Source organism: Candoia aspera, chromosome 3 (genome assembly GCF_035149785.1).
Source record: "Candoia aspera isolate rCanAsp1 chromosome 3, rCanAsp1.hap2, whole genome shotgun sequence".
In the NCBI taxonomy this organism is placed as follows: Eukaryota; Metazoa; Chordata; class Lepidosauria; order Squamata; family Boidae; genus Candoia; species Candoia aspera.
Window position 1 is genome coordinate 136,525,697 of NC_086155.1, and position 14,221 is coordinate 136,539,917.

At 37.9% G+C, this 14,221-nt stretch overlaps 1 protein-coding gene across 1 annotated transcript in view; it reads left to right on the forward strand.

Moving 5' to 3' along the window:
- Nucleotides 1-1,518: 1,518 nt before the first annotated feature.
- Nucleotides 1,519-14,221, forward strand: part of EXOC2 (exocyst complex component 2) — a 102,964-nt gene continuing 90,261 nt past the window's right edge. Inside the window, exons 1-4 of the mRNA XM_063298824.1 lie at nucleotides 1,519-1,595; nucleotides 2,866-3,027; nucleotides 7,893-8,069; nucleotides 8,945-9,071. Of these exons, the coding sequence (XP_063154894.1) occupies nucleotides 2,910-3,027; nucleotides 7,893-8,069; nucleotides 8,945-9,071 (422 nt within the window). The 5' untranslated portion in view covers nucleotides 1,519-1,595; nucleotides 2,866-2,909. The remainder of the gene's footprint in view (nucleotides 1,596-2,865; nucleotides 3,028-7,892; nucleotides 8,070-8,944; nucleotides 9,072-14,221) is intronic.

The following is a 14,221-nucleotide window of genomic DNA, read 5'->3' on the forward strand; positions in this document are numbered from 1 at the left end:
ATTGTCTAGTTGTGTCTTAATCCCAATGAATATCTGACCTGAATGCCTTGCTACTGCAGACTAGGGGAAGATGGAAAAAAAAAAGGAAATAAAAATTTTAAAAAATTGTGTGAAAAACATACACACCACACACACTGTATGTACTTCCTTCTTGTTATTTATTTTTAATCCACTAGGTTTGTAGTCTTATTTTGTTTTTATGGTATTATAATTTTATTCCAAATGTTCCAATGATCTTCAGTTGGGTACCTATTTAATGTAATTAATGTCTGCAGTATTTTAAGTGCTGCCGTATTTTATTATTCTAATAACATTCCTTGCTTTACAGATGTCAGAAATATATACAGAGGATTTCTTATAATGTTGCTCCATCCTTGGGTCTTAGGTCTTCTACTAAAGTTTTAAACTTAAACTCTGTTGACGTATTTTTCAACCAGCAGATGTCTGAAAAATGCACCTCTTTCCTACCCAAAATGCCAATTCAATGTCAAATATCTGAATAATTAGACTTAAGTTGAATTCTTCCTTTATCATTCTGTACAGCTACTTCCATAATGTCAGATTTTCAGAAACATGAAGATGTAGGGAGCAATCATGCCAAGCAAACCAAATGGGAGTGTCTCACACTGTGAGGTTATATTACTGAATTAAGAAACCACATTCTTGAACTCTTTTTCTAAATTGGAAAAAGCGGCCAGAGCAATGAACAGAGCTTCGCCATCACCACCCTTAATTATCAGTCTAAGAGGTCATCTATTGCTAAGTATTGTTTACAGGTCACTCTTCTGGTAATTCAGTACCAACTCCTTTATATCAGTATGCAAAATGGCCAAAAATGAACTAAAGATCACAGAGATCCAAGTTCCAATTTATCCTAAGTCATGGAAGTACACTGGGTGACTTTGAGCGAGTCATTTTCTCTCAGCCAAATGGACCTCACAGGCTTGTTTTGGACATACAGCTACGAAGAGGAATATTATACATCTGCCTTGAGCGTAGTCCATAAATCTAACCACTACATTTACTTTAAAAAAAAAACATCTGCCAAAATGAGTATGGACTTCCTTTTCCCTTACCCCAGCCTGTTTTTCAGAAGCATGGATCAACATCAGGTGGGATTTTTAAAAAATACATGGAAAATTCTTTTTATTTTATTTTTTACTCTCTAAATACTATAAAGAAGAGTAGCACCCACCTTGGCCCTCTGGATTATGATTAATGAACTGACGGCTTTCTAAAAGAAAACACTACCGATTCCTCCCATCCCACCTCCAAAGCAGCGACGCCCGCCGCTTTCCTCTTCCTCCCGCTCGCCCGCCCCCTCCGTCCCTAGGAGGAGGAATGAGAAAGTCTGTTCACCTTCCCGCCTCCTTCTTGCAAGCCACTGGCTGGAATTGACTGAGTGACAGCTCAGCCTCAGCCAGCCAGCGCTTCCCCTTGAGTCCCGTCACGTGTGCTCTCGGGTTTGAGCGAAGGCGTCCCGTCTTTGGCTGCTCCTGTCACGTGTCCTTCCTGCTCCGGAAGGCGGATTCGGCCAATCTGAAGCCTCCTCCCCTCCCGGACGCTGTTGGTCGGGTTGCCTTCTCCGCTAACCGGTAGGTCGGCTGAGGGGGGACGGGGGGCGAGAAGGAAGAGGCAGGGGTTGTGTGGTGTTGTATGGTGTGGTCATTGTCTTTTACTCGTGAGCGGCGGATGAGACGTTCCTCCTGGTAAGCCCGGCCCTGCAGCCTCTGTCGGCAAAGTGAGAGCTGGCATCGACTGAGCCTTATTTTGCTTTAAACGAGGCGGAAGATGCTATTGTACGCAGTAAGCGAATAGCAGGCTCGGCGTCGCGAAAGTCAGCTCTTGGGCCAGAGTCGTCTTAGCAGCAGGATTTATGGGGACTTAATCGTCCTCATAAATCTTGCTTAAATCTCACGGAATCAAGTTAAACCTGTCAACAAGCACCCGCTCAACATCCTTGCACTCCACCCTTTGATTGTAATCTTGAGGTTGGAGATGTCTTGACCTAAAATAGGCCTCTCTCTGATAGCAGATGAAGGGACTTTCTATATAGTTGATCTCTACCCATTTATTGTTATGGTGCCAGGCAGTTTTGAAGATACTTGCGTTTTTTGGGTCAGGTGATGATTTGTTCTTAGTTTTATTTTTAAATGAAGCTCACCATAATTTTAGTAGTCTGTATAGGAGCACTGGAGAATTTGTGATCTTTCAGATGTTGTTGGCCTCCAGCTCCAGTTATCCCCAAATGGTAACTTGGCCTCATGAGAGTTGGAGGCCAACAACATCTGGAGGCCCACAGGTAATGTTGTTCTGAAAGTAGCTCCAGTGGAAGTGAACAGACTGTAGAATAAAATGATTTTTTTTAAAAATTCAAATTCACATAATGATGGTGACTAAGAAAATGTCACATTGGTATTTCAGGAATCAGTGCATCTAGATCAGGTTAACTTTCATGGAAAAAAAACCATTTCACAGAAAACTGGTACCATCTGTACCACCAACATATAATCTGGGATAAAACTCTCATGGTTATACTTTTTTTTAAAAAATGCATTTATTTATATCTTTATTAATACTTCCATCAAAATTGTATTGATCTTTTAATGTGTATGGATTGTCTGATTTAGTGATTGAACTGTAATTTTAAATGTACCATGGATATTTTAATTTCCTTTTATTGTGTGATCCACCAAGTTATCAGATTGCAGCAAGGTAGAAATGCAATAAATAAATAATTGCAACTTAAGCTATATTTGTTCTGTTAAATGATATGTTCATAAAAAGCATTTCAATGGAGTATTTCATGTTTATTGTAAAGATGGTATATAAATAGTTTATGTATTGTATGTTTTTACTAATTAGTTTGTGGAATATTTGAATCTTTTGATCAAAGAAGAAAGAAAACTATGTCTCATACGCGTAAACCCCCTCTTGTGACGGGCATTTCTCCTAATGAAGGCATTGCATGGACTAAGGTCACAATTCGAGGAGAAAACCTGGGAATGGGACCAACAGATCTGATAGGTAAGTTTTTACTTTTGTGCAGATTCATTTTGTGTACCATTTGTGCCTTCTTCATTATCATTGATAACTTAGTCACCTTGTGTTTGGATTATTGCAATGTGTCCACATGGAGTTGGCTCTGAAGACCACTTGGAAGCTACTGCTGGTACAGAATACAGTGGTGTCAATAGTTATGGGTATGTCTCAGTACCCTATGTGACACTTCTTCATGAAGTACACCAGTTGGCTTCCAGGTGCATTACAAGGTGCTGGTAGCTTGGCTATAAAGCCATTCATGACAACCCTGGATGAAGGACTGGATATTTACAGAACCATCTTTCTCCAACTATTTCTGCTCATCTTATAAGATTAGATAGTGTTGGTATAATCAGGGTCCCATCAATAAAACAATATCATCTTGTGCCTTCTCTGTCACTGTACCTGCCTTTGGAGCAGCATCCCTGCCTCAAACTCATGTCCCTGACCCTGCTGACCTTTTTTAAAAAAAAAAAAATCTGTTCAGTTGTGTCTGATTCTTGCAGACAGGCTGGACAAGTCCCTGCAGTTTTCTTGGCAAGGTTTTTCAGAAGTGGTTTGCCATTGCCTCCTTCCCAGGGCTGAGAGAGTGACTGACCCAAGGTCACCCAGCTGGCTCTATGCCTAAGATGGGACTAGAACTCATAGTCTCCTGGTTTCTAGCCTGATGCCTTAACCACTACACCAGACTGACCTTTAGGAAACCTTAAAAATCTGGTTCTTTCCACAGGCACTGGCCTAGGATGATGCATGAACCCACTGAATGTTATTTATGACTTTCTCCCTGCATAGCAGCTTTTATTGTTGTGATATTGATTTTTCATTATTTTTTTAACCTTCTGTCATGTGCGCCGTTTCAATGTATTTGATGCATCGTAACGTTTCGCATGTCATTAATTGGATGCGTGTTTCATTTGTCTAGGGAGGATGGGAACGATTATATTTTGGCTTTGCTTTGGAATGTGTTTGTGTTATCTACTGCGCTCAAGGTTACTTTCCCAGGCTAGCAACTCTGACGATTGCTAGCACCTGTGCCGGGCGGGGCTGTTACGAGGGAGGCGGGATACGTTTGAAGCAAGGGTTTAAGTTTGTATTTGGCGCGCTTTTGCTCATTCTCAGCTTTCTCTGTATTTGCTTTTAGTACTCTAATAAATCAGATTTCATTTAGCATCCTCTTGTGAGTCTGAGTATTTGGGGCTAGGGCAATCATTACACCTTCTGTAAAGTACTCAGAGTTGCCAGGCAAAAGGGCAGCCTTAGAAGTTGAACTAATAAGTAAAGGTAGTGGAATTCACTCCACACTGCTTCATCAGGAGCACCAATTACTGTCCTGTCTTGCTAACTCTGGGTTATGAATTTGAAGAAGTGACATAACTGATGGAGACTAAGTTAATTGTAGAGGATAAATAAGCAGCCATTGAAATACAGGTAGTCCTTGGTTTACAACTGCAATTGGGACCAGAATTGCCATTGCTTAGTGACATGGTCATAAAGTGTGGTGTCACGTGACTTCACTGCTTAATAATGGCAGTTCCGGCAGTTGCTGCTGTTAAGTGAGGACCACAGAAGTCGTTAAGCGAAGACCTCACGTGACTGTGACTTCTGACTTCCTGCCGGCTTCCCCATTGACTTTGCTTATGGGAAGCTGGCAGGGAAGGTCGCAAATCATGATCACATGACTGCGGGATGCTGTGATGGTTGGAAATACAGGCTGGTTGCCAAGTACCCAGATTGCAATCTCATGACCACGTAAACACTGCAATGGCCAGACCTCTAAGGACTGGTCATAACTCCCACTCATTTAGCACCATTGTAAATTTGAACGGTCGCTGAACAAGTCGTTAAACGAGGACCACCTGTATTAACAGCTATTCCCTCTACAGTAGGTGAGCCTCAATGCTAACAAATTTTAAGCATCATTTTAAAACTTTCCTTTTTTATATTCACCTTCTCAAGTCATTTACTCCCTCCTACTATCATGTTTAAGGGGCGTTTAATCTGTTTTTTTTCTTATGAGTATTGTAAATAGTTCTAGTTTTGTTTGTGATGAGACTAAATACAGTGTATTTGTATATGTTTACATATATAGATATAGATGTGCACACAGTAAATAAATGAATATTTGGACTTGCAAGGAGTAAAAATACTGACCTTGAGTTTCAAGTGTTCCAATGAAACAAAAATCAGTACACTTTTTCTTCCTTAGGTAACAAAGGGATCTCCAGTCAAGTTCTTTGCTTCATTTTTTTCTTTTTTGTCATACAGCTGCAAAAGTAGATGGGTGTGGAAGTTCATGCTGAATGCTGCATACTGTCGAACACAGAGAAAATTTAAGAAAAAGAATGTTTCCCTTTTTTTCAAATTTCCCAGATCAAACAGGCAGCAGTTAAGCTTGTTTTTGCTGCCTGATTTGCTTGTACAAACAGACTGGAGCCCAGCAGAGAACCAAAGCAGTGGATTCACTTTAACAGTGTAGCCTGTGAATGATATACGAATTGCAAGAATACATTTCTCAGCCTTCTTTTAAATGTACATGCACAGTGCACAGTTTTTGCATAACAACCTGCCTGAAAAGAAAGCAGCAGCCTGAGCACACTTTTGTATTTATTGAGCTGCCTTTATTAGGAGGACAGCATACAGGAGTGATAACGTTACACTGCAACTCATGAACTCTAACTTCCCCATAACAATTTAAAATAGAACTAAACTTATTCACCAGATGCCATTTTTGAATGTACAGAATGTTCTACACAGACACTTAACTCAGGTTGTGAAACTTTCCAGTATCCTAAAAGGATAAATGAATTTGTGCAACACCCTCCCCCCCAATAAAATTGATGGCAAAGTGAGAATTCTGACAAAGCATGCTCTGAGCTTTGCTCCCTGCTTCATCTTTGCAAGTGACATATGGGCTTGCCTAAGCCATGTGGGAGCAAGTTTTAACAGTGAGTTTGCTTTATTTGCACAAACCTGATAAGCTTTACTTTTGTGTGTGTGATTACACCCCTCCCCCCAGCTGCTCATGAACCCCAGGGCATTGTGGCCCACAGTTTAAGAACCCCTGATTCTTTCTCCTTCTCCAATCCTCTTGTTCCAACCTTTGACACAAAGACAGAACCTGTTCTTTCTGATTTATTTACCTGTTGTATAACCAACATCAGGTTTCTGATAGCATCCTGGCCTGGAAGCTGTTAATCCGAAAACAAAGTCTCTATTAGTTCTGATTAGTAAGATTTATTAAGAAGGGAGTTAAAGTAACAACATAAAAACCCAGCAAGTACTTTACTTTTAACTGAGGAACCTTTTATATATAGGCAAAGTAGGGTGGGAAGGTTCTGCTTCTTAGATGCTTTCTGTGTGAAGGGAGGGAGGAGTTTTATCTGTTTTTGTGAAGGAAGAACAGTCTGTTGATCATTTTGGAACTAGACTTTACGCTGATCAAAATACCAGCTATACATGCAAAACCTGGGGAGAAAAATTAAAAGAAAAAAGCCTCTTTTAGGAGTCAATACTCAAAACAATTTGGAACAAAAATGAGCTTAAGCTGAAACACAAGAATACAGGGTTTTTCCATGCTTGAATTGTCTAAATTGTCTATATTAGATATACCTAATATCTACTCAAAATAAAGACTTTAAAAAGCTCATTATATAAAATATGAAAGTGAAAAATTAAGCTAATATGGTATAGTGGTTAAGGTGTTGGCATTTTACTTTCAAGTCCACCCTCAGCTATGGAAGGTCACTGCGTGACTTTAGGCCAGGAGCTCCAGGTGAAAAGATGCCTGGAGTGACAGTGATGGAAAACCAACAGTGGACAAATGAGCCTTGACCAAGCTCATCATTGATCCTACTCAGTGGCAATAGTAACAGAGCCAGTTGGGTGTAGTGGTTACGTTGCTGGCCAGGAAGCCAGGAGACGGTGAGTTCTAGGCCAGCCTTAGGAATGAAAGCCGTCTGGGTGACCCTGGGCCAGTCACTCTCTCTCAGCCCAACCCACCTCACAGGGTGGTGGTTGTGGGGAAAATAGACAGGAGTATTATGTATGTTCTCTGTCTTGAGTTATATATAAAAAAGAGATAAAATTCTAATAATACAAGTGGTGAAGTTTCTGCTTCTCTAATTGTGTCAGTGGTCAGTTTGAGCAGTCCATAAATCCTGTAAAAGGTTAATCTGCAATGTTAAATATTGAAAAGACAATGTTAATATCATTTAGCATGTTTATTAATTTATGGTTGATGGTGAAGAAGAGAGTGTAGTAGATTGTTGTGTTTTCTTGAGTCCAAGAATAGATCAAGATGGATACTGTGTTGGAGGCATTAAGAGGAAATTAATCCTAGGAAGGAAGGCAATGACAAGTTTTAGCAAGCAGTTGATAAAGTAGAAAAATGATTACGCTGAGAGAAGAAGACTATGGATTTAAGATGGGACAGATGAAATCAAGAGAAAGCCAAGATAAAACATTCAATCCTTTCCTAAAACCATGCCACATTAGTTTAATATAATGTATCACAAAATGCAGGGATCCCATTATTCCTGGGAAGTTTGATTCACAGTTTGAGAACAATGTTAGGAGCATGTCACTGGCACTCTGACATTTTAAGCGTTTATATTATGTCTTTAACTTCACTTCCAGGCAGTGGGTAAAGCTGAGTATATCTAGTTTTAATATGCAGAACATTCCTTAAACATTCATCTAAACTGTATGTTAAAAGGGTACCTATAAATGTAATTAATATGAGTCATATTTTAAAATAAAAGCATTTCAGATATATAGTAGATAATGACATTTTAAAAATACTCATAAACAAGTTTTATTTTTCTAACTTATCTGAATCTTCATTAACCAAGGCTTGACAATCTGTGGACACAATTGTCTTCTCACCGCTGAATGGATGTCTGCCAGCAAAATTGTTTGTCGAGTAGGTCAAGCTAAGAATGACAAAGGGGACATTATCGTAACTACAAAGTCAGGAGGAAAGGGGACTTCAACTGTTTCTTTTAAACTTCTGAAACCTGAAAAGATAGGTGTGTATATATCCATACTTACATATAAATTTCCTAACACTTAATATGTTGTTTAGGCTTTTAAAAATGAACTATTGATGAGATCTGGATGTGTGGTTTAGTCAATAAACTTTTGGGGTATAAGTCTTTGCAGATCTGTTGCTTGAAGCCCTCTGAGTGAATGTATTGGAATTGAACCCAAGATTGTGTAAAGTACTTCCTTACCACACTGTTTGAATCCTTCTCTGAGAAAAGGCTTACATTCAGTATAAAGTTTTTCTTGGTTATTGATCATGATTTAATTAAGATGTTCCCAGGCTAGCATCATAATCCCATTGGGGGAGAGGGGCGGTAATATAAATCAAATAAATAAATAAATAATCCCCAGATTTATGAACTGTAGTCAGTTCTGGTAAATTCAGGTAACAGTTCCAAATAATAACCATTTGAATACACAACATAATTTTATGTTTGCTCCTGTATACTATTTGTTATCCTGACTGTTATCCTGTACTATTTGGTTGTATTTTTAATATCAAACAGAGTAGAATTAAAGGAGAAAATATGCAGATTTTTTGCTAGGAAGTTTTTTCCTTTTACATTTGCCTTATAGCTGCAAGAAAAGCAAAAAAAAAGTGCAGTGCATGTTAAAGAATTATTTTTCAAATCAAATCCACTGTTAATTGCATTTTTGGATTGTATTATTAGGCTAGAGGATGACAATAACAACAGTTTGGAAGTTAGCATCCAAGTTAGTTTTATCCTACTTTTCCCATGCAATCATCTAGATATGTATTTTATACTTGACTAGCTTCTTCTATTCATTTCATCAGTTCAGAACCTCATGACACTGGACAGAGTTTATTCTTATAAGAATGTGTGCTTGTTTTATCTAGGTATCTTGGATCAGTCTGCTGTCTGGGTTGATGAAATCAATTACTATGACATGCGCACTGACAGGAACAAAGGGATGCCTCCTTTATCTTTACGTCCTGCTAATCCTCTTGGTATTGAGATAAATAAGTGAGTACTGAATAGTTATGCATATTCCTAGCAGTTTTACCAGCATGAATTCCTTAAGTTTTAGAGTTTGTGATTTGAGGAAAGTTTATAAATAGGGAATTTGATTTAGTCATGAAAAGCATTTCTTCAATTTCCCATTTGATAAAGTATGAAGGTGACAAATGTATTTGGAAACATACAGTATATTCAGGTATATTTGTTTGACATCCAGATGCAAGTCTAATTCAAGTCCTGTTGAGAATGAATGGCCTGAGGCTGTGATTTATTGGTAGTATGTCTCTGACCATAATCAGATTTTAATTTCATGTCTTGGTTTATAAAGTGTTGACTCTCTTAAATTTTCCAAGTTTTCCACGTTTGGATGTAATTAAAATCTGTGGTTTAAGAAGCCATGATACCAGCACTGAATCTGAGTGTATTGGGATAGAGTCGAAGAAGGGAATTGTATTTTTAAATTCCAGGTCACTTTATTGGCCTAAGATCATAACATCTGAATTAGACTTCATTATCAGATCTTGGTTTGTTCTGCATAACCTGCAGAATGGTCCCAAAGTAAGGATGATGAGATACTAAAATACCATAAATATTAGATTATGGATAGGAATTTAGCCTTAGTATAACAACTCTGTAAGTGACAACTTTGCCTAATAGCAAATACTCTAATTTTTGCCTTGTATTTTTAGTAGAATATATTATATAGCAGAATATATTAGGTAATTTATATTTTAGTTCTATATGATATATTTAGATCAGTATGCATTTCCAGGCTTGAAACATATTTCTAGCCATTATGTATTTTAGTTTCATTGAAATTTTAATGGTTTTCCTAACCATAAATTCTATTGCTGTTGGTAGCGGTCATGTTAAATTCCTACAGTCTTTATGACAAGGTTTCGATAGTGACATTTTGATAAATTACTATTGATTTGTTCTTTTGTTAAGATTTGCTTTCATAGTATGCATGTGAATAATAAACCATAGAGGCTTGTGATCAAGCCAAAGTGTAATAAGACTTGTCACATATGCTGCAATTTGCAGTTTGGTCTAGTGGTTAAGGCACCAGGCTAGAAACCAGGAGACTGTGAGTTCTAGTCCTACCTTAGGCATGAAAAGCCAGCTGGGTGACCTTGGGCCAGTTGCTCTTTCTCAGCCCAACTCACCTCACAGGGTGGTTGTTGGGGAAAATAGGAGGAAGAAGGAATATTAGGTATGTTCCCCACCTTGAGTTATTTATAAAAATAATAAAGGCGGGATAAAAAATGTTAAAATATTTTAAAAGGAGCACTAAATTATGACGACTTAAATGCTGCACATTTGTTGGCATTATATGTTATTGTCCTTTATAAAATATAATAAAATCCTACTTCCAATAATATTTAGTAGTATTAGTATTTTTACTGCCTGTTGGAATAAATTTTAATTATATATGTAAATTCCAACTACAGCATCATTCATTATTTCCAGTTTGTGGCTCACCAGTGTTTGTTAGATCCTTTGATTATGATAGTCAGTTTAGAACTGCCCCTCCCTTTAAAAGGATTATTGTTAAATACCTTACTTAAACACATTTCTAGTAATCTCAGTGGGTCACAGATTATTCAGGGTTCAACTAAAAAATCTGTATCTTTTGTTGCAGCACTATGACACTGCAACCCAAGCACCCTTTGCTATTTTACAATTTAATTGTATTTATCCTGGAAAGTAATTTTGTTTCTAGCATGGATAAAGGGCATAATTAAGTTTAAACAAAGACAGTATGTTCTCTTTCTATTTTGTTTGTTAGCATAATAATGGGACAGCTGCCTTGTGTGTGGTGTTGCAATTATAATAGGAAAAAATGAAATTATCTGCATCCACAGTAAAAACTGCTCTGTTTTAATACAAAGGTAGAAGGTTTAACTTCATTGGCTTTTCCATTTTTGTTCATATTCTGGAATATACTAACTTCTCTGTATTCAGAATGTTTTTCACAAAGGATTATGATACTCAGTGGAGCACTAAGCTATTTTGGTGGGGGGTGGGGTGGCAGTAAGGAAAAGTGTAAATACTTTGCTATCAGGGCTTTTGTTTTGAAGAAATGTAATGAGAGTCACAAACACCTTCATTGTAGCCCTTCAACAGCAAAATTTATTTAATGGCCTAAGAAACCAAAATATTGTTGTTCTTATTTTTATGAAGATATTTTATTCTTGGTTGGATGATGCAGTGAAGATTTTTGAAACAAAAAATTAATTATATTCAGTGTGAGAGATTTCTTTCCAGTTCCAAGTATTTTATTTCAAAGTTGAATATTTTATAGCTGAAAATATATTTAGTGGTCATTTATTTAGTGCAAACCTTTTAAAATATGTGAGAGGGCAGACATAATAAACAGTTGCTTCTGAATCGGTCAATCACGAAATATTTTTTGTATATTTAAAGCACTGAATGAGATGAAGGTATATGGAGTGGACCTTTATAGTCATTTGAGCGTTGCTTGCTAGGCTCTGTTGCTTGTCAGGAATTCTTTCTGTGACCCACTGAAATGAAAAGATTGTGGATGTAGCTGAGATTATAAGCAGACCCAGGTGATATGTCTGCTGGTCTGTATAACTTCATATTGCAACTGAAGGATCAAATGTTTGGCCCCTCATATTAGGGAGAAATCTAAACACCATTTCCTTGTATTGCTACAGATACATATGACAACACTCCTTAACATTTAGGGAAAAGGTTTCTAATCTTTAGTTATTTTAATGTATTTGTGGAAATTGGGTGCATATTTTACAAAATTCAGATTAGGTGTACATATATACAGTATGTGAGAGCAAAACTCACTCAAAGATAAAGATGTATAAAATATGTCAGCACGGTACTTACAGAAAAGTAGTACCCTGAAAACCTGGGGAAGGGAAAAGTAAACTTTATGAATAATTAAGAACAAGGCATTTAGAGCTGTGGGTTAGTTAGTTAGTTAGTTAGTTAGTTAGTTAGTTAGTTAGTTAGTTAGTTATTTATTTATTTATTTATTTATTTATTTATTTATTTATTTATTTATTTAATTTATATGCTGCCTGACTCCCAGCAATTCTGGACAATTTACAAATTGTTAAAAACATTAAAAGAAGAAAACAACACAAAACAAAAAGAACAAAGATGGCAGAGATAACAAATCCAGATAGGAACAAAGAAAAAGAAGAAAAGGGGGCTTTAGTCACACTCACCAAAGGCTTTAGTGAAAACCTAGATCTTCAGGGCCCTTCGAAACACCAGTAGGGTGTGGGCTGTTTGAATCTAGGGGGAAACTTCATTCCAGAGGGCAGGTGCTGCTACAGAGAAGGGGAATGGGGAATACCCCAAATTAAGTTTTGATTCTAAGACAATTAAAAAATAATTGAAGGAAAGTTTCCTCTATTCTTCTTTAGCAACCTCCCACAAAGATTCTTCTTAAGAAACAAATTGACCTAGATTTTATATTTGGTGAGGTAGGAAACAGTCTAAGAAAAATCTGATCACAGTGTGCTTTAGAAATATCTGCAAATATTTTTTTGCTACAGTAATACAGTTACTCCATAGTCTGAGAGCCACACAAGAGAAGACCATTTCCCATGTGCCCAGTAGTCAAACTTCTGACAGCAGAAGCATCTTCAAAAAGGCCTCTCCTGCTGATCTGCAATCCCAGAGTTCAGTTTTGTCCTTAGTGACAATGCCTCCACCTTGTCTGGATTTAATTTCAAATGTTCTCCTTCATCCAGTCCATTATCAAGATTAGGTAATATTCAAGGATACTGACTGCCTCAAGTAGAAGAGAGGCTAGATCACATCAGCATATTGATGTTATTCCATTCCAAAGTGCCAAATGTTCTCTCTCGCCACCAGCAATTTTGTGTCTGCTTTAAACAATATTAAAAAATAGGTAATTTTTGTTTTTGGAATACCACAGGTCAATGACCAAGGAGTCAAACAGTAATTTCACAATACCACTTTCTGAGCATGTCTGATAGGAAAAATTGGAACCGTTGCAACAGTGCTGTCAAGGCCAGGCTTGCCAGACAGCCCAGAAGGATCCCATCGTTTATGGCATCAAAAGCCAATGAGAGATCCAAGAGAACTAGCAGTGCCATATCCCTCCTATCTAGCTTCCAGTGTAGATCATATACCAAGCAATCAAGACAGTCCCATCCTCAACAAAATCCTGATTGAAATGGGTCCATGAAAACCTTTCATCTTAATGCACCATGAGCTATAAAACTACAGTTTTCTCATCACCTTAGCCAAGAATGGAATATTTGAGATTGCTGTATAATTAGAAAAATGGTCTTGGTGAAAGGACAATCTTCTGTAAAGATTTTAAAATCACCACCTCTAAGAATACAGAGACACATCTCACTTTCAAGGAAGGGTTGATCACCTCCCTTAATTATTAACAGTGTCAAAATGTCAGGTTCTATTGAGTGACTAAAGCCCCAGCCTTTTTAAATATATACTCACATACACATAAGAAGAGGCAGGACCTAATTGCCTAGTTGTGCCTGCCATTTTGACATAAGTGACACACAGCTCTTGTAGACACCCCTGAGTCAGTCTTAACCTGTCCAGTTTAATACACTAGGAAAGGCAAGTGTTGAGCAAGCAAGTTGTGGTCCTCATTTCGAACCATACACCCTGTCCAAATCCTCAAGATCTGAAGCTGAGCAGTAGCCATATGAACCTGGCAAGTGATTCAACTCTGGTGCTCCAAATAAAGCAAAATTGATCAATTTTGTCTGCAAAAACCTATGAAAGTTTCTCAGAGTGCACCTTCAACTGTTCTGGCTATCTTCCACAACATATTAATGGAGATCATGTACAGTATAGAAAAGCATAATTGGCCTGACCTGTACAGATAGAAGGGAGTAAGCCCTCCTTGCTGCACCAACTATCATAGAGTAGGATTTTGCATGGGCCTGAAAGAGGGTCCTACTCCATTGTGGGTCTGGTTTGTCATGAGAGTTCCTCCATTTGTGCTCCAGCCCCCTATCAAGCTGCTTTATTGCACTCAGTTCCTTGGTAAACCAAGGTGCCAGCTGAGCTGTGCCAGAGGGAAGAGGTGCCTAGGAATGTTAGTCTCACTGCCTGTGCTATCTCTGCATTCCACAGATCAGCCAGGGCTTCAACAGTATCCTGACATA